The following is a 19,998-nucleotide window of genomic DNA, read 5'->3' on the forward strand; positions in this document are numbered from 1 at the left end:
CAAATAATAAAATAAAATATTTTAAAAAAATAAATAAATTATACATACAGATACATATATAATACTTATATATATATATATATTAAATACATAATATATTTGTTTTGGTTGGTTTTTTTTTTTTTAAGATTTTATTTATTTGCCAGAAAGAGAGAGTGAGCGCACACAAGCGGGGGGGCGGCAGGCAGAAGGAGAAGCAGGCTCCCCACTGAAGAAGAAGCCCAATGTGGGACTCAATCCCAGGACCCTGGGATCATGACCTGAGCCCAAGGCAGATGCTTAACTGACTGAGCCACCCAGGCATCCCTCACAATACATTTGTTTTTAAAGGTCTGTTTACTTATTCATTCATTCATTCTCTGACACCCATCCACTGAACCTGGACAAGTATGTTTGGACCTGCATGCACTCAACTATTTCTTACTAACCCTCTGAGGACACTACTGAGCTAAGACAGTGAAAGTGAATTATTTCCAAACAGCACCTGTCACCCAGAGGGGCCCTAAGCTTATAGGCAACTGGGGACAGATGCTCTAGAACTCTAGACTCTCCATGGCTATGAGGACTAAGGTCAGAAATAGGCACAGATAATAATCCAAAAATGCCCAACTTTGGAATCCTTTGCATCAAAGGTATGAGAAACAAAACAGAACTTTTGCTTCCCCGGCCCATCCTCTGCTAGAGGAAGGCAAAGGGAAGTTCAGCGGTCCTGTGTTCTGCAGAAAAGAGAGAAGAGAAGCGGGCCAGGTTACCCCAGGCCCATGGCTGGGATTCCCCAGTCAGCAAAACACAAGCCATCTTTGTCTCTTCCGTGAAATGAATGAGTCAGGCCCTAGGGTGACAGTAATTTGCTTCTGCTCTCCTAAGACAAAATGTCCATCCAGCTCCATTTACAAAGGAAGGTCTTCTGCTAGAGAGGACGTCCTTCGCAGAAAGATCTGGCCAGTTACCAGGATGATCAAATGCCACAGTTCCTGCTGCCCTCTCCTTGGAGGGCACCTGCCACCTTTCTAGATCTTACATTTATTTGTATGTTTTGCACTGACCGCCTAAAAGATGCTCAATAAAAACTTAGAGTTGAACAGATGAATGGATGGACAATAAATAAACTAGACTAAATCCTTCAAGAGCAGAGGCCAGCCAGAGCCCAGTGGCTGGCGTACAGTAGCCAAGCCATAAGGGCGTGCGGAATTCGAATGCTCCTTGCTGGGGCAGCCTGAATATTTCATGGGTCCCGCAGGGGAGGTAAAAAATCCAGCCAAAGCTTTTCACAGCGGCTGCTGCTTTAACAGAACAGAGGCCCACTGAAACAGCAGCTTATAATGTTCGGTCTCTATTTTCCATTTCCTGTGGATTTTCATTACCTACATTGTCAGCACATGCATATAAACCTCAGGATGATATTAGATATGCACATGTATTCTTGTACGGTATCAAAAAAGGCCTGAATTAAAAGAGACAGGACCACCTCTTTTTGAGTCACGATTCCATCACTAGTTAGTTGTACGGATGTAGGCATGCTGCAGAGTTTCAATTTCCTTAAGGGCCAAATGGACACAGTCGTTTACACCTGCCCCACAGGAAACCGGAGCAAATGAAGCAAGGGATGGCCAAGCCCTAAGCACGTGACTGGAGGCTCGGTGCATGCCAGGAAGTATGGCATGTGTTGGGGCAAATGCAAAGAATAATCATCCTCTGTGCTGCCTTCCTGGAGCCCATGGCCTGGTAAGTCCCTTTGAAAAGGATAAAGCGCTGCCCAAATTCAGAGATTATGATAAACTGCAATCGCCAGCATTGTTTTCACCTGTCTCCACGTGGGCACCATTCTCTGCTGCTCTGACTGGAAGCTCCAGTGGCAAGTGTCAGTGTCCCCTCTTTCCTCTGTAGGCCTGCCTCCCCCGCCCCAGGCTCCCAGTTCAGGAGTTCAGAGTCCACACTCTGTGGTGCCTCAGTACCTGGCATTCAAGGCCTGTCTTCAGGCTGCCACTACATTGCATGAAGAAGGCCCATTTCTCCCGGTGGCCCTTCCGCTCCTGGCTTTCGCTAGAGCCGAGAGGAAAACACCAGGACAAATGCCCTGACATCCGACAGCTGCAGAGAGAGAACCAGCTTCACAGCAGTGTCTCCCAAGGTCTTGGAAAATGTCAGAGCACCAGATGCATCTGCATTCCGAGATGCCTGCCCCTGAATGAAGCCCTCCTGTCAGTGGGAGGGAGTCTGCTCCCACGTTCAGCCCTCAGCTGCACCCCCATTCCTCTCTCTCTCTGCAGAGCAGGGCGGAAGACGTTACTTTCACAATTCCCGATTTCTACATTTTAGAACACAGACGAATTCTCTTCCAGGGATGTGCCCAAGTAACTTGTGTTTAAATAAACAGGGATCACTGTGGCCTCATTCCTTTATTTACTGTCTCCCTCCCCTCTCTAGGATGCAAGCTCTGCTAGCTAGAAACTACGGTATTCGCTATAGTTTCTGGTATCTAGAACAGCACCTGTCACATCACACGTGGTCAATAAATATTTGGTGGATTAACTGGCGGTGGGGGTGGGGGGTGGGGGAGAGGGTAGGAGGAAGGATGCACGTATTCCAAAATCCTCCTCTCCTGCAAGAGGAACAACTGTAGCCCCGACCTGGAATCAGAAGGCCAGAAAAAGTGTGGTTACCATGGCAACCACAGCTCCAAAATTCAAAACACCCTTCAAAACTGCCACAGGTCTTTGGTGGGAAAAGGGTTAGTTACTCCTCTTTGCAGACAGTACCTGGGCTCTGGGTCGACCATTGGCCAAAATATTGCTTCCGACCTGTTCTTGCTTTCTGGAGCCTCGTTTTGGGAAAAGTCAACCACCTCCACCTACAGATGCCAAGTTAAACTCCCTGAATAGAGACCACCCTTAGAAGAACAGCAGTCTCGGGGCGCCTGGGTGGCTCAGTTGGTTAAGTGACTGCCTTCGGCTCAGGTCATGATCCTGGAGTCCCGGCATCGAGTCCCGCATCGGGCTCCCTGCTGCTCAGCAGGGAGTCTGCTTCTCCCTCTGACCCTCCCACCTCTCATGGTCTCTCTCTCTCTCTCTCTCTCAGATAAATCTAAAAGAAGAAGAAGAACAGCAGTCTCTGATCTCTGGGCACCGACAGTCTGATGGAAGACACAGCACAAAGAAATAAAAACACAAAAGAAACCAACAGACTCAAAGCAAACAAGCCATTATGTAATCATCCAGATTTACATAAATGGGATATGGGGGGGTAATTATTCAGCTTCAAGAGGACTTCTTGCAGGGCACCTGAGTGGCTCAGTCATTAAGCGTCTGCCTTCGGCTCAGGTCACGATCGCACGGTCCTGGGATTGAGCCCCGCATCGGGCTCCCTGCTCGGCAGGAAGCCTGCTTCTCCCTCCCCCACTCCCCCTGCTTGTGTTCCCTCTCTCACTGTGTCTCTCTCTGTCAAATACATAAATAAAATCTTAAAAAAAAAGAGGACTTCTTGCTTTGCAAAATGATTTACACTAGAATTCCATGAAAATCAAGTTTCTGTACAGTCCTTCGATTATTTACTCCTTCCCTAAATACTTATGTACTGAGTTCCTACGATGTTCCGCGCAAAGAGCTCAGCAAGCTCTGAATAAAATAAATCCTGAATAAAATAAACTCTGCCCTCACAGCTTATGATCCAGTAAAGGATGCAATGTGACCACATAATCGCAATTTAGGAACATAATCATAAATTAGGACATGTAATAAACACCAGAGTCTGGGGACGCCTGGGTGGCTCAGTCAATTAAGCATCTGCCTTCGGCTTGGGTCATGATCCCAGGATCCAGGGAAACCCGTCGGGCTCCCTGCTCAGCGGGGACCCTGCTTCTCCCTCTCCCTCTGTCTGCCACTCCCCCTGCTTGTGCTCTCTCTCTGGCAAATAAACAAAATCTTAAAATAAAATAAAATAAAATAAAATAAAATAAAATAAAATAAAATAAAATAAAATAAAAAATAAAATAAAATAAAATAAAAAATAAACACCAGAGTCTGGAAATACTTCCTGGAGGAAAGACCCAAAAGAGAAGAAAAGAAGGGCAGCGTGGTAAAGTGGGTCGGTGTTACCAAAGGGGAATTCCAGCTGAAGGAACAGTGTCTGTGGAGACCAGGAAACAAGAGAAAGTGCCCCACTCAAGGCGCGGAGGGGCCACTATGGCTGGAGGCACGGGACTGGGAGCAGAAGCAGGAGGGGAGCAGAAGTGAGGTCGTGAAGACCACTTTGGCTGCAGCCAAGAATGAAAGGACAGGGCTTCACGGGAGGCAGGGAGGCCAGCGAGGAGGACACTTGAGGAACACACAGGAGAGATGGTGGCCTGGAGAGGAGCAATGGTGATGGAGTCAGGAAGACGGGCTTGAAGAATACCCTCCCAGACGAGGGAAGCCTCGTGAAGCTGACCGGTCCCCATCCCCAGTGCAAGGAACTGAGGGAGAGGAACTGGGCTGGAGGGCAGAGGGCCAGTTCAAGGACACCGACGTGGAGTTTTGAAGAACATCCCTATGAAATGTCCATTAGTCACTCTTAGGTCTGAGCCTACAGCTCAGGAAAGAGAGGAGTTCTGAGGTATGTGAGAGTCATCACCATAGAGAAATAATTAAAGCCACTCAAGTGGATGAAACAAGTGTAGATTTAGGAGGAGGAGGCGCAGAGGGAGGGGAAAGGAGAGGGAAAAATAAGAAACCTGGAGTCAGACCTTAAGCAGACAGACACTGAAGAGACAGACGGACAAGAGCAGCCCATGAATTGTAAAAGCTCATTTTCAGCACCTATTGGTAGCTAAGAAAAGCGACATCTCATAATTGATCAAAGAAGTAACCACTGTTCCAGCTTGTGCTGACCAGAGGAGCAAACTCAGAGGCCTCACAGACCACCAAAAAAATCTCACTTTTACTAACTAATAATAACATTAGCATAACTCTTCAGATGCATCTACTTAAACTGTCTTACAAGAGTTAGAAGAAATGTGTGCTCTCCACTTTACAGAGGAGAAAGATGCCCAGACACGGAGAGACAGAGTCACCCGTCCAGGACCACACAGGGAGAAAATGAGTTGAACCCCAGCCAACAGCCCAGCTGCCTCGGATGGTCCCCCGGACTGGTGCTAGGACATTGGTCCTCCGAAAGACCATCCACGGACGAGGCCTACGTGAGCTTCCTGAGTTCGCTGATGGAGACAGGGCTCCATCCCACGCAGAATGGGCTCCCCAGACACAGGGCGGGCTGAACGCCGAGTTGACATGCAGGGTACCTGTACTCCAGAGCCATCTCTGCTGCTGACCAACTCCACGGCCTTGGACTTCTGTTTGTTCCAAGCTGAAATGACCCCACAAATCCCAGCCACCACGAAGAGTAGATTCTCCGGACAGTGGCAGAGCCAGAACTATAGGGACTAACAGGTGGCAGCTGAGTATAGAGAAGTAAGACAACACTGTGGTGCCATTTAGGTCCTAGGACCCTCCTCCCCTGTCCCTTCCAGCCAACTTTTTCCTCAGACCTATTTTTTTTTTTAATGCCGTATTCTGACTTCCCTATTCTCATGAAATTATCTTTTTCACGTTGCTCTCCACACGGGCCAAAAGCTCCTCAACGGAAGGGCCGTTTGCGTCCAGCCCTGTATCCCAAGCACCCAGCAAAGCCCTGTAAGTATCCAGTAAATGTTTCAACTATGAGAATCAGCTTTCCTGAGCTCTCTGATTTTTCAGCTTAATCTCTCTAACTACAAAGAAAAAGCATGTCAACTCACAGAGGCATTTAAGGAAGCAACCCAAGCATGGAGAAGGCATTTGAGAGAGAGGAATCTTTCAGGGTCGCTCGGAACTTTCCGAATGGGCGGGCCACTTTCTACTCTGGTCTTCCGACACATGTGGCCGCCAATCCTCCCAGGAAGTCCGCAGGGCCCCAGGGCACCTGTGAGGTCCAAGTAATCACTAGCACAAACCGAGGGCTTCCCTCAGGATCTGCAAGCCACAGCACACGTTACTACTAAGAATAAGTCTCTGAAGGAATGTTCTCAAAGGATGACGACCCATCTCTCGTCCTCACTGAAGACAAAACTAGAGAAAACGTGTTTGAACCTTACCACCGGGGATTTCAGTCAGATCTGAGGAAGAACTTTCTCAGTAGCAGGCCTTGAAACATAGAAAGAAGTAACCAAGAGAGGTGGTGCAGTCCTCTTTTCTGAGGCCTTTTTTAAATTTTTTTTTATGAGGTCTTCACCTGTCAGGAAGATGTGATTCATCACAGACAAAGATAGAGAAAACATGTTGCCACCCAGGCTAAGGGCAAACTGTTCCCTGGAAAACCGCCACCCTGTTCAGAATAATCTTTCTTACTGCCATTCCATCCAACCCTGACCTGAGAAGCAAACAAAAGGTCAGGAAGAGCTTGGAGTGTAATGACCCAGCTAGAAGGCAAACACTTGCCGGATCAGGGCAGATGGCTCTGTGGAGTCAGACGGGCACTAACGCATAGGTTTGGTTATGGAAACCACAAGGACGAGGCTAAGTGGCATCTCTGTAGAGTGAGTTCTTCCCCCCACTTTGGAGAAGCATCTCATCCTCATGGCTCCTCCAAAAACGGTGCTGCAGAAATTCTTCCCCGCTACCCCTTCACAGACTCACCTGTCCTCAACGTAAGGACTTACATTCTGCCCCACCTTCTACAGGGACAAGGTAACAGAAGAGCCGATGAAACAAAATGTCTATCACTTAAAAAGGAAACCTGGATGATGGGGGGCTCAGTCGGCTGGGCGTCTGCCTTCAGCTCAGGTCATGACCTCGGGGTCCTGGGATCGAGCCCCGTGTTGGGCTCCCTGCTCAGCAGGAAAGCCCGCTTCTCCCCCTGCTTGTGTGCTCTATGTCAAACAAACAAACAAACAAATAAATATTTTAAAATAAATAAAAGATAAAAGGGAAACCCGAATGAGAAAACATAGTGGGTGATAATACACCAAATATGCGGCCAGTGGCATAGTGAAATGATGAGCTGTATCCTTCTCTTCCCTACGGCCCCAAATTTTACATTAACTAGCTATTTTATTACACACACATCTACTGGCCTTTGGGACGTAAGAATTTCTTTTAAGAAGCTGGAAGACCCTTGCAGAGCCTCAAAAATGTGTCACCAAACCAACCGTCCACTAGGTCTTTCTGTATTTTCCTAATCGTTGAGTCAAATCATGCAAGGGTTACCGTACTCCCCTTTCGCCCACCGGGCCTCCAGGGCAAATTCTTTTTCCATAGTTGTGAAAGAAAGGGGGAAAACCAAGTGGGTTGTTGGTTTGTTGGGTTTTTTTTTTTCTTTTTTTCCCCCTCACTCAGCCCCCTCACTTCCTGACTGAATTTGCTAACCAAGAAGCAGCAAGCCTAAAACCCTCTGTGGTCAGACCGAGTAGGTTAAGAGGCAGCAGGCTGAGAAGAGGCATTACTGCAGCGATGTGCTGACACGGGGAGGTCTCACGAGGCACCAAGAAGCTCCGGAGAAGTGACGGAAACAGGCCCAGACTTGAGGTCGGAGGCCAGAGTTCCCAGCCCTAACCCAGATCTACCACCGCGATGCACCTATCGCCTTGTTTCCTTATCTCATCGACAATCAGGGTTGAACAACCAGAATCTCAACACGGAGTGTGTACGAAGGATGTAGAACATAGGATTTTATACCATCGGACCAAAAAAAACAATGTATCGGGGGCTCCAGTGGAAGGGCCACGGATTTCCTTATCCCTCCTCTCCTCCCCCACTGACTGATCTCAGCTGAGCCACAGCCACGTCTCGCTGACGATTCTGAACAGTATTATTTGCATTGAAAATCCAGAAATACAGTGTCTGGAACACAGAGGAGAATATTTGACACCAGGACTATTTTTAGAAGGTGGCACGTGGCTGCGCACAGCGGCAGGGGGCGGGGCCAGCCACTGCCTGACATCTCTCTGTTGCAGCTCAAAGCATCTCCGTCCTGCCCACGTTTGATTTTCCGTTTTGCATCCTGTATGGAAGCTTTGCCATCTGGGCTATGAGCAGGAAGGAAGATGCCTCAGGCGCCGAAATCACAGAACAAGAGCTGACAGACCCCCCGCCTCAAACCCCAACCCCACGAGAGGTGTAAAAGCTGTATCTTCCTTCACACCAGACACAACAGCCCCTTGGCGCATCACCACACCAATGCGGGCTATGGAGGCAAGAACCCAAGAGGGCAAAAGCTCTAGAAAAAGCCCTTGGGCTGCAGAAAGCTCTTGTACACACCACAACCCAGCAACCGCCCTGGGCTCTCAGGCCCGCTTGGTTGGGTGTCTGAACACCTGCTCCAGGGCCCAGTGGCTCGTGCACGGAGGTCAGGAAGGAAATTCCCCACCGGCAGGTTAGCCATTCAGACGCCTTAATGGAAAATAGCGTTACCCTAGAAGCAATTATCAGTGACCAGCCTAGCAACTGGTGGATGGAGAGGACTCGTGAGAAATTAACCGCACTGGGCAGAATCATCACCTGCTAATCTGCCCCAGGATCATCCGTGGCTCCTGCCTGATGCATAACTGGCGCCCTCTTAGCACGTAACCACCATGGAAACTCTTAAAATAACCAACCTCCACAGAGGAGCCTGGCCAGTGTGAATCAGCCCATGGGGCTCCACTTCGACCTCCTCAGTTTCCACAAACTGTTAGAATTTGGAAACCACATCTCTAGCCAAACGCTGGCGGAGCAGTTTTCCCAGACGGGTCAGCACAGCCCCCCCACGCAGCAGTGCTCGCCCACAAGCCCTACAGCTTTCTCCCGGGAGCCCTTCCTATCCTGCTGACCTCATTCCTACCTTCTCTCACACCCTTCCCCTCCACATGTATGCTTTCTCAAACATGCAAGAGCCAACGATTTCCAGGCCCTGGAGAGATGGTACAGTGTCCTGCAGAGAGCTCAGGCTCTGGAATGGTTCAAATCTCACCTTTGCTTCTGTTTGACCTGGAGCGAGTTAATCTCTGAACTTCAGGTTTCTCAGCCTTCTCAGCCGTTAACACCCACCTGGGGAGTTTCTTGTGAGGATTAAATGGGATTGTGTATTGAAGGCACTCTGCAGAAAACTTGGCACCAAGTAAAACGCAGTCCCCGCCCTCCAGGATTTATAGGTCGGACAGAGGCTTTCACTAGTTTCACCTAATCCAGCACCCGTTACTTACTTAATCTGCTGACAGATCACAGGTCTCCACTGCATTTGTTTTTGTTGTTTTGTGTTAAGAAAGAATGACAGTTCTCAGGCGCCTGGGGGGCTCAGTCGTTAAGCATCTGCCTTTGGCTCAGGTCATGATCTCAGGGTCCTGGGATCAAGCCCTGCATCGGGCTCCCTGCTCATGGGGAGTCTGCTTCTCCCTCTCCCCCTCCCCCTGCTTGTGTTCTCTCTCTCTCTCTAATAAAATCTTAAAAAAAAAATGCCATTCCTCTCCCCCCACACTCCCTGTGCCTCTCATACACCGCAGGGTGCGCACAGAGGTGATGGGTAGAGTGTCTGGATGCAGAGCTCACCCTGCTCCCCTGAAAATGGAGCTGAAACCAGAAGCAAGATTCTCTCCGAAGGTCAGAGAAAAGGCTGAAGAATCAAGATAAATACACCAATGATACCATTACCTGCCAACCCACACACCGGCGAGGCTGGCACCACCAGATGGAGAGCCTGGCCCACCAGGCTGGGCAGAATCAGTGAGAGGCGCCGCCTGAGGTCAGATGTGTGTCGCAGAGCGGAAACCTTGAGGCTCCAAGTTGAAAGGACTCTGAGCAGCCTGAGGATGTTACAGAAGAAGAGGGGACAGAACAGCCAAGGGGCCATGGTGGCCCAAATAATGACAATACTTGGGGGGGGGAGGCGCCCCGGGGCGGGGCAAAGAAGCAGAGATGTATTGCTGTGTCCTCTGGAAAGACAGCCTACAAGTAGTCATCCACACCTGCTCACTGGGCCCTTGTCAGCTTTCCCCTCTCCCTCCAGGGAATGAGGACAGTATGCCATCCTGCCAGTCGAGGGTTCCGTCCAATTTCCGACTTTTCACCAGAATCCGGCAGGTCAGAGAGTTTTGAACAATCGCTACAACCAGTTATGGCCAAGGAATTTAAGGAGACATGCAGGTACTAATTCCAAAAGCTTGCCCCATCAACTTCACTCTACCATTTTTGGAGGGAGGCTCAGAGGGCAACACGGCCAGCAAAAAAAAAAAAAAAGTGCCATCTTATGTTAAATGGTAGCTAACAATTCCCAGAGTGCTGTAAGAACAGTGCAAGGCTCGGGCCCCTAACTCACCACCCAGTTCACACAGAGCAGCAAGAATTAGCTGCCTCAAATACCACTCTGCACATCTTTCCCAGGTTCTAGAAACTATAGTGGCTCCCCAGTGAGCTGAATCCTCTTTGTATACAGAGCACACTGTCTGTGGGATCTCAATGCATCTTTGTTGACTGATAAACTGAAATTCCAACTCTCCAGCATAAATCAAGTCGGTCAGCCCATCAGCTCACTTCCCTATTTTCCACATCCCTCATCGAGGCCACTCTTATAGTCATCCATTCCCATCTTCAAACCAACACCCCAAACTGCTTTCACCAACAAGCATCTGGTCTCTTCAAAACTCTGCTCTCAGGGCACCTGGGTGGCTCAGTGGGTCGAGTGGCCGACTCTTGATATCAGGTCAGATCATGGTCTCAGGGTCCTGGGATCAAGCCCTGCTTCGGGCTCCATGCTCAGCGGGGAGTCTCCTTGGGATTCTCTGTCTCCCTCTCCCTCCCACCCTATGCTCTCTCTCTCAAATGAACACATAAATTTTCAAAACAAAACATATCAACAACCACAAAAGCCTCTGCCCTCTAAAGTAGATGTGTGGCTGCCTACGGCCGGGGAGAGGAATAGGAGCACTGAGGGTGGGATATAAAGGGTATGGGTTTCCTTTTGGGGTCACAATGCTCTAAAATTGACTGTGATGAAGGTTGTGCATATTTGGGAACATCCTAAAAACCACTGAATTGTATACTTTAAAAATGAGTGAATGGTATGGTACGTAAATTATACCTCAATAAAGCTGTGACGGGGGAAAAAAAACCTCAGCTCTGAACTCATCTCCTCCAGGAAATTCTCCCTGACTTATGAATAAAGATAATTTCATTCCCAACAGTAGAGAAAAAAAGAATCATTCTTCCACTCATTTTTAATTTATTCACCAACAAAACACTATTTTTTTTTAAAGATTTTGTTTATTTATTTGACAGAGAGAGACACAGTGAGAGAGGGAACACAAGCAGGGGGAGTGGGAGAGGGAGAAGCAGGCTTCCCGCGGAGCAGGGAGCCCGATGCGGGGCTCGATCCCAGGACCCTGGGACCATGACCTGAGCCGAAGGCAGATGCTTAACGACGGAGCCACCCAGGTGCCCCAACAAACACGTACTGATCACCATAAAAGGCCAAGTACAGTGCTAGAAAGTGAGGATGCGAAGATGAACCGAACAAAACCGGGCGTGGATTATTTCACTACTGTACCCCAAGGTCCTTGGTTCCCCAAACCACACTAACTTGACCCTCTCTCCACTTCTTTCTTCCTAGGGTTAAAGGAGGGGAAAAAAGGGGTCTCCCGATCCTCTTTCTGTGTTTAACGTGTGCAGCTAAAATCCACAGCCCCTTGCCTTCTACCGCATCGGACTCCACTGCAGCCTGAAAGGTGCTTTCCTCGCCTGTGGAGGGGTAGATTCCGGAGGACGAAGGTGAAGAGAATGGCTATCACACTGGGCCTGGCGTGCTAATCCCCGCTGGCTAAACCAGGCCAGAGCAGAGCAATTTTCCAATCCCATCAGGTGTGAGGAGCGCCAGGTGCTGCTCCAGGACACTTGAGTGCGTCAGCTCATACTCTCAAGCGTACATCCACTCCATGCAAATACTCACAGAAAACTGACAATAATCCTTCACCCTGACATAGCACTTTCACGTGTGGGAAACATTTTCACGAGTATTACTCCTGAGACACATTTCCCCCGCCACGGATGGAGAAGGTGAGACACACAGAGAGGTGAACGAAGTGGGGTATCCAAGGTCCCATACCTACTAAATGACAGAACTGAAATTTAAACTGAAATCTCCTGGGGGCACCTGGGCGGCTCAATTGGTTAAGAGTCTGCCTCCGGCTCGGGTCATGATCCCGGGGTCCTGGGATGGAGCCCCCGCATGGAGGGGGGGGGTCCCTGCTCAGTGGGGAGCCTGCTTCTCTCTCTCCCAGACCCTCTTCCCCACTCATGCTCTCTCACTCTTTCTTGGATAAGATCTTTAAAAATTAAAAAAATAATAATAAACCAAAATCTCCTGGCTTCAAGTCCAATATTCTTTCTGCTCTACTGTCCTCAAAAGCCAACTCTTTCTCAGGGTAGCTTGCTGGGCATCCACAAGCTTCTACTCACTTGATTGCTTCTTTTCTCTCCAAGAAGCCTTCCATTTCTAAGACCTACACACGATGGGGTTTTGTCTTTGCCAAGATCCAGAGAGATTCCAACAGGAGACAGTGTAACAGCGGTTAAGAGTAGAGATCTGAGTCAGACCAATTTGGGTTTGAATTCAGAGTCTGCCTTCATTCTACACACACACGTATATTCTTCTAATCCAGCAAGCCATCATTTAAAAGACCTGCCTTCATCTATACCTACAAGGTGAAAATCCTTCCTGATTTTAAGAATATTGAAGATTCCACGGCACCTTTAGACAACTCTCAAAACCAAGAAAGCCTTCCTTAATTCCAACCAAATCCACCTCCATCCTCACCCAATGCAACTCTTTTCCCCAAATTTTGTCCTCCACATGCATGGCAAATCCCAAAACCAAAACAGGGTCTCTATTAGGGTTTCTCACATTTGAAGGGAGGGTCTCTATTAGGGTCTCTCACATTTGAGGGGAAAGCTGACAAACTGTGATGAACTATTTTTTTTTAAAGATTTTATTTATTTATTTGAGAGAGAGAGAATGAGAGATAGAGAGCACGAGAGGGAAGAGGGTCAGAGGGAGAAGCAGACTCCCTACTGAGCAGGGAGCCCCTTGTGGGACTCGATCCCAGAACTCCAGGATCATGACCTGAGCTGAAGGCAGTCACTTAACCAACTGAGCCACCCAGGCACCCCAAAATTCTTTTTTTTTTAATTTTATTTATTTGAGAGAGAGAGAATGAGAGACAGAGAGCATGAGAGGGGAGAGGGTCAGAGGGAGAAGCAGACTCCCCGCTGAGCAGGGAGCCCGATGTGGGACTCGATCCCGGGACTCCAGGATCATGACCTGAGCCGAAGGCAGTCGCTTAACCAACTGAGCCACCCAGGCGCCCCGATGAACTATTTTCATTCAAGATTAGCTCCTGGCTGGCTCAGTTGGTAGAGTGGGGTTGTGACTTCAATAGAGATTACTTAAAAAAAAAAAAGAGGAGGAGGAGGAGGAAGAAGAACATTAGCCCCCACCAAGCTTGCCCCCCTTCCCTCTACTCTGTGGAAAAGGCAGCAGGACGAGGTACCGGAGAGAAAGAATTGTTATCCTCAGGTCCACAAAAAGCTCTTTCAGGATAACCATTTCCAGTCCACAGAAAAGAGATCCTGGAAAGCTTAGCATAACCCCACTGATTCTTCAGTGTCCCCTCAAAGACACAAGGTTCTCCCTACTTCTTTCTTCCTCTAAAGTTTATTTTTTTTTTTTTAGTAAAGCTCGAACCCATGACCCCGAAGAGATCAAGAGCGACAGGCTCTTCCAAATGAGCTAGGCTGGTGCCACCACCCTGCTTCTTTTGCCTTTGTCCATATTGCTCCCCTTTCCTGATCTCATGCCCCTGACCTCACACTTTTCCTGTTTTCTACCCCCCGTCTGTATTTGTCACAGTTTGAGCCTCTCCCTTCCAGAAATCTTTGTCTTCCCATGGTTCCACCTCCTCCATAGGAGTGAAACTCACCTCTTAATTGCTTGTACAAGTCTCCGCCCACTCTCCTTCTCAAAGTTGGCATCCCCCTTTCCTACCCAGCCCTTCCTCCTCTCCCCCCAGGACCCCATCAACATCAGCTGGTACCAGACTGAGTTCAGGAGAACATTCAATAAATACTTGTTGAACTGAAGTGAATGAAACTAAAGAGCCTGGGAGGAGGAGTCCTGGGGAAGGTGGCCAATCCTTTAGCTGTCCTACACCAGGCAACAAACCTCTGTTAAGACAGGACCCTAGCGTCTAAAAGTAAATGAGCAGAGTCCATGGTATCAAAGAGCCAGTGAGGATCCCTCTCCCTCCAACCAGGCGGTGGGCTTGCCTCCAACACACCTCCTAGCAAAGGCTCTATGGAGCTGCCCTATGGTTCTCTACACTGAGCGACAGGACAAAGCGAACTTCTCCCACTACTCAGATGCCACACTAACCCAGGCAAAAAAGTAGCCGGCACAAACCAGAGTAGGGCAGAGCAGCTCTAGATGTCTGAAGACTCTTGTAGTAGGAAATATGAATCACTCAGCATGCAAACTTCAGCACATCCTCTACACATGTGGGCTAGGAAAAGCAAGCTGGTGTGGCCAAAATAACATAAAAATTGAAATGGAATTCAGCAATATGAGCCTAAGTGGAGGCGCCCCTTAACCTCTCTCACCTTCTGTTACCTCCATGTCTTAAGTGGGAATAACAGCAGTACCTAACTCAAGAGTTTTCGCGATTCGTGGTGCTCACTGTAATGACCTGCACATGATAAGGACTCAACAGGTATTAGCTGCCATGGTTTTATTTTGCATTTTGCCATGAGGATGGAATGAGATGGAACGCGGCGGGAAGCCCCACGCAGGTGTGTGACACAGGAGAAAGTCGCAGGCCCCCCCGGCCCCGGCTTGGGGAAGAGGGCGACACGCGTGGAAGCCGAAGTACCCCCGGCCCTCGAGCGGGGCGCAGAGGTGCCCGAAGCCCACTCTGGCGAGGGCCCCCTCCTCCCCCCCCCCGCTTTCCTCCCCGAAGTCTCGGCCAGGACGCCCCCAGGGAGGGCAGGAGAGGGGAAGGGGAAGCAGGCAGGGGGGCGGCGCAGGGACGTACCTGCTTTCACTGCACTCCTTCCGCTCCCTCACCCTGAGCCACTTGCGGAGGAGGAAGCGCTTTCGGCGCGGAGAAGCGCTGGGTGTGGAGCAGTTGGACCACGGGGTGTCCTCGTCGCTGGAGGGCGTGATCTCGATGGACGGCAGCTGCAGAAACTCCTTGCCCGGGGCCAGGACGCCGGGCAGGTCCCGGGTCAGCCCGGCCTCCAGGCTCTGCTCCTGCACGTTCTTCATGCGGCGCATCTTGAAGCGCCGGCGTCGGAGCGTGGGGGTCGACGAGCTGGACCAGAGCGGGCTGCCCTCGGGCGCGCCCTGGGGCTCGGGCACCTGCAGGGCGGGCGGCTGCAGGTTCTCCAGCATGTTGGCCGCCGGCATGTGGGCCCGTGGCGGCCGCGCTCCCTCGGCGCCCTCCGCCAGCCGCCTCGTTCCCCACCCCTGGCCGCGGCGCGCTCAGCCCGCTCACGTTGGGAAACCCTCGCCGCTCGAGCGGCGCGGAGGGCAAGTTCCTCTCCTGGAGCGCCGCGAGGCAGGCGCGCGCGAGGCCGCCGGGGCCGAACTTTCCGGTGCGCGCTCCCCCCGGCCGTCGGCGCCGGCCCGCCCCGGCCGCCGCACGCCGCCGCCCGGCCTCCCTCCTGGGGCTCCCGCGGCGCGCCCGCCTGTTTTTCTTCCGCGCTCTCCCCGGCCTGCTTGCGTCTTCGCCTTAGCGGGACTCGGCGGCGCGGGGCCCCAGGGGACGGCTCGGCAAACTCTCAGCGGCTCGAGATCGGCCGACCGGGCTGGGGAGCCGGCGTGGCGCTGCAGGGAGGCGGAGAGCGGGAGGGAGATGGGGGGGAGAGAGAAAGAGAGAGGAAGCGAGACACTGGATAAAAACAAAAAAGGAGGAGGGGAGAGCTAAGAGGGAGGGGAGGGGAGGTCATTTCTGTCCAGAAAGGGCATGCACAGGCAGCGACAGCCAGGGTAAACTACGCGAAATCCCTCGGGGAGGAGGGACTCTACCTCCGAGTAAAGGCTGCTCCAATCAGCCTAATGAAACAGGATCACAAACCAAACTTTGTCAAAGCAACGATTGGCCAGGCAGCTCTCATTAACCTCACGCCCAGCTTTTTCTTTGGGGGAAGGTAGGGGAGGGAGGAAAGGGGAACGGAGGAATCAGGAATTCAGTCCTCACTCCCCAAGGCCACCCAAGACAGGGTTGGGGGAAAACTAGGGGGCTTTTCCGCAGAATGTCTTCTCAGAAAAGTGCTTTCTTCGAATTATTTGGGAGTGCGGGTAGGGGCACAGGAAGGCTGGGCATAGTCAGAGGGCGACTGCAAAGTTCCCGGAGGCTGCTTCCAAAATGACAAGTTCAGAAGTGAGAAAGTTCTGTGGAATAAGCTGAGGACAGCAGACATGACATACCAAGGAAGGACAGACAATAGGATCTGAGAGACATAGGACACACACAGGACCAGTAAGGAAAAGGGACTGATGATCCCTCTCCATCTTGAGTGACCCCGTCAATACCATAGCCCCATCCCAAGAACAAAATGAAGTTACTGGACAGTGAGCACCCAGAAGGCAAAGCATCCAGCAAAGCCTTCCTGGGAGTTATGTTCCTGGGTGATGATTCAATTCTGCTTCAACCTGCAAGGGGTATGGACTGGGTCACACAAATCTAGTATGTGCCCAGGTCATGGAACCTAGAAAGTGAATCAGCCCCAGCAGTGTCTGAAGGTATGCTGACCCACTCCCTCCCGAGACCCAAGGACCTACAGCCCTAAGAGCCTGGCCTGAGAACTGATCCATTTTATTGAGGCATTCTCCATTGTGACTTGAGCATAAGCCAGCCCAGCTTCTAGAGCAGAGCTGTAGGGTCCATTCTCCTCCCTTCCCGCCCAGCACATAAGCCTCTTCACTATTTGCTTCTACAAAGTAGAGACAGCAGCTTTCAAACAGACCAGGAGGAGCACGGAAGAATGCACCATTAAATCCACAATTTGACTCACCTGTTCTCTGCCCCTCTCTAGGAGTCCAATTTCCAGTTAAGAGCTGATACCCCAGCTTCCCTACCAGGGTGATGGGCACAGGAACATTTCATTAGTGTCCCAAAGCTGAGGAAAAATCACAGTCCCAAAGACTTGCGAGAAGTCACAGCAAGAAAATCCATCCCTGCAGGTCAGCAGGACCTCAAGCATGACAACTGGCCATAGGTTCATCATGCCCCGGAATGACCCATGGAGGGGAGCTCAAGGTATCAATGTCCAAGAGGCCAGAAAACTGAGGGAAGTCAGTTTTGCGCTGGGACAGAGATACTGTGGCCAAAAAGCCAAGGCCAGGCCCACCTGTAAATGACTCCCTGGATCATCAGCTGGTCTTATTTCTGACTCTCCACATCCGGCCACCGGCTCACTCAAAGGTGATTTGGTATCACTCTATTTTAACTCCTGGACATGACATAGAAAGGAGAAACCCCTTCAGGTGTCAGGCCTGGCAAGGAGCAGAACACTACTTCAGGCCCCGGGAATGCTGAGGGCGCTGGACAGGCAACTCCAAACTTCAGGATACTGAGTTAAGCCAAGGCCCCGGAGTTGCTCACCGCCTTGGACTTCCTCCAAGGACAAGGGCTTTGCAGGGGATCCGATAACTTCCCATTGCCTGCCTGTTGAGGGGCCTGCTGAAGTAAGAAGCCAAACAAAACAAAGCAAAGAAGCAAACAGACCTGAGCATCCACAACACAGGGCTAGCCAGCTTGATGGGTAATGGGGGGAGGGGGAGATTCACAAGGGGGAGCAGGACCTTGAAGTTTATCACCAACACTCTGAACTTCAGTGGATGCCTCTTAAAAGGAATTCAAGTCACCAAGCTCCCTCTTCCCACACACCGCAGCCGCTTTTCCCACCCACAATAGGATTCTGGACCTAAAATCAAAAAAATCCTAGGAGATTTCATTTAAGCCTTGGGCACCGCAGTTCAGAATGATCATTTACATTTCACCTGGCCTGAGGGAAAACCTCCTCCAAACTAAATCTGAAATGGTTTCACTTGGCTGAGAAGCAGATACCCAGAGGGCTTCAAGGCCCTCAACACCGTCCTTGCTTACTTCTACGACAGACCCTTCTCCCTTTCCTTCACGCCGTTACCCACTAAAACACTGTTCAAAACACATCCTCCCGTCCCCCCGCAGCTGTTTGTTTGATTTTTATTTACCATGGCACCATTGAGTGAGATGATAAAGGGGGAACTGCTTTGAGAAAGGAAGGTCCCTTTGACGGTGAGCCATCATTACTATTAAGACAACAAGCGTGTTGAGGGAAGAACCAAGTTTCTCTTCCCTTAGATTCTCTTCAGTATCCTGTGTGTTTTTGTTGTATGGTAACCTTCACACTTTTGTAAAGGACTTTCATACATAATATTTTATCTTCCCAGCGACCTAGGAGTGAGGTAGAACTTTCTCCAAGGTCATAGATAAAAACAAACAAACAAACAAACAACAGTCAAAGACAAAGCCAGAACTTGAACCCAGGTCTTCTGAAGCCCTTTAGAGGCCACGGGAATCTCACCAGATGTATCAGCTCTGGAAAGCCGCAGGTCCCTTGTGGCACCTGAATTCTACCAACCCTCGCTTCAGCTGGGAATATCACGAAGCTATATGCAGCTACTTGATCCCGTCAGTCATTTTACAAGTGGGGAAATGGAAGCACAGAATCTTAAAAAACAAAAACAAAACAATTTCCCAAAGCATCTGGTGGCAAGGGGTCAGGACAAGGGTTTCCACTGGGGACTTCAGAATCTCAGTCCCTGCCTCCCCCTCCCCCACTCTGTCCTGCATTGGGCTCCCAGCAGACTCTGCGGTTCTCTGGGAAGCTGCCCTGGCCTCTGGCCTCCCAGACAGGTGGCAGGCCAGAACAACCTGGCCTCCCTTCCCCCACCTGCAGCCTGGCCTCGGACTTTTAAATGAAAGGAGCTCATATTACCAAGCAACTGTTGTTTATGCTCAACTGTTCAGGCTCCCTTTTCCTGTAGACACAAGACACCGAACACCTGTCTATTACTTCTGCAAACCCACTAACTATAGTCCGGTTTGCAGCCAAAACTTCAGGAGGGAGCCTAAGTGAAAAATACTAGCTGTGAAGTTAGGTTTCTCCCGGGTGCACATCCAAATGAGTGCGAGGTACAAGGGGGCAGGCCCCCACAGACCCCTCGCATCCCACCTGCCCCAGAGATGCCAAGGACAGGCGACTCGCAAGAGCCGAGGCAGGACTGGACAGGAACTCAGTGGCAACATTGCTGCCAAAAGCCAGAATGTCCTCACCCTCAAGCTTGGGATGTGGAGTCTGTCTCCCGCACATGAGAACAAGTGCACCCAAGGGCTCGCCCATGCACAAGGGAAAGAAGCAGGCAGCAGGCCTACAGGAAGTGGACTGTGTTACTACCAGAGAAGCTGGAAATCTGATAGAAATGTGAAGGATGCTGCGGCACAGGGTTATTACCAATCTTCAAACACAAAGTGAAGGATGGCAGACCTTCCTCTCTAGCTCTCCTTCTGTTGCTGAGCAAGAGTAAGTGAGTGTAGAGCTCCATGTGGGGGAATTCAGGTTGGATGACAATCATCTATTGAGACTAAATCCAGTTAGGGACTGGAATGTATGACCAAGGATGGATAGAATGGCTTTCTCTGAACATCTTTAAACGTAACTGGAGCTCAGTGAGAGAGAGTAGCAGGAAAGAGATGATGTCTTAAAGGCCCAGTCCCCACCCCATCACCAGGGGTCTGTGAGGCCCCAGATTCTCTCTCTTTTTAAAAAAGCATAAGTCTTTTCCTCCCCGACTGCTTGAAGCCTCGCCGCCATCATGAACGACACAGTAACTATCCGGACCAGGAAGTTCATGACTAACCGACTACTTCAGCGGAAACAGATGGTCATTGATGTTCTTTACCCTGGAAAGGCAACAGTACCT

General features: G+C 50.3%; 1 protein-coding gene and 1 long non-coding RNA gene across 13 annotated transcripts in view; both read right to left on the reverse strand.

The window, feature by feature from the left end:
* Positions 1–19,998, reverse strand: part of GRAMD1B (GRAM domain containing 1B) — a 251,545-nt gene that overhangs the window by 166,002 nt on the left and 65,545 nt on the right. For 6 of the 12 annotated variants that reach the window (XM_028125877.2, XM_088017652.1, XM_028125881.2 and 3 more), the window contains exon 1: positions 15,062–15,557. The exons of 2 other annotated variants lie outside the window; for them this stretch is intronic. In XM_028125877.2, the coding sequence (XP_027981678.1) occupies positions 15,062–15,435 (374 nt within the window). In that variant the 5' untranslated portion in view covers positions 15,436–15,557. Of the gene's footprint in view, positions 1–15,061; positions 15,558–19,998 lie in introns of those variants that run through there. 4 more of the 12 variants (XM_028125884.2, XM_028125880.2, XM_088017653.1 and 1 more) reach the window with 2 other exon arrangements.
* LOC148162682 (uncharacterized) lies at positions 15,647–19,298 on the reverse strand. Its single transcript, XR_015766625.1, has 3 exons — positions 18,600–19,298; positions 17,046–17,483; positions 15,647–15,855 (listed from the first exon to the last, which is right to left on the reverse strand). It is a non-coding gene; the product is annotated as an uncharacterized LOC148162682 (long non-coding RNA).

Source organism: Eumetopias jubatus, unplaced genomic scaffold (genome assembly GCF_037043125.1).
Source record: "Eumetopias jubatus isolate StellerSeaLion01/CBP00866 unplaced genomic scaffold, mEumJub1_p1.0 scaffold_13, whole genome shotgun sequence".
Taxonomy (NCBI): domain Eukaryota; kingdom Metazoa; phylum Chordata; class Mammalia; order Carnivora; family Otariidae; genus Eumetopias; species Eumetopias jubatus.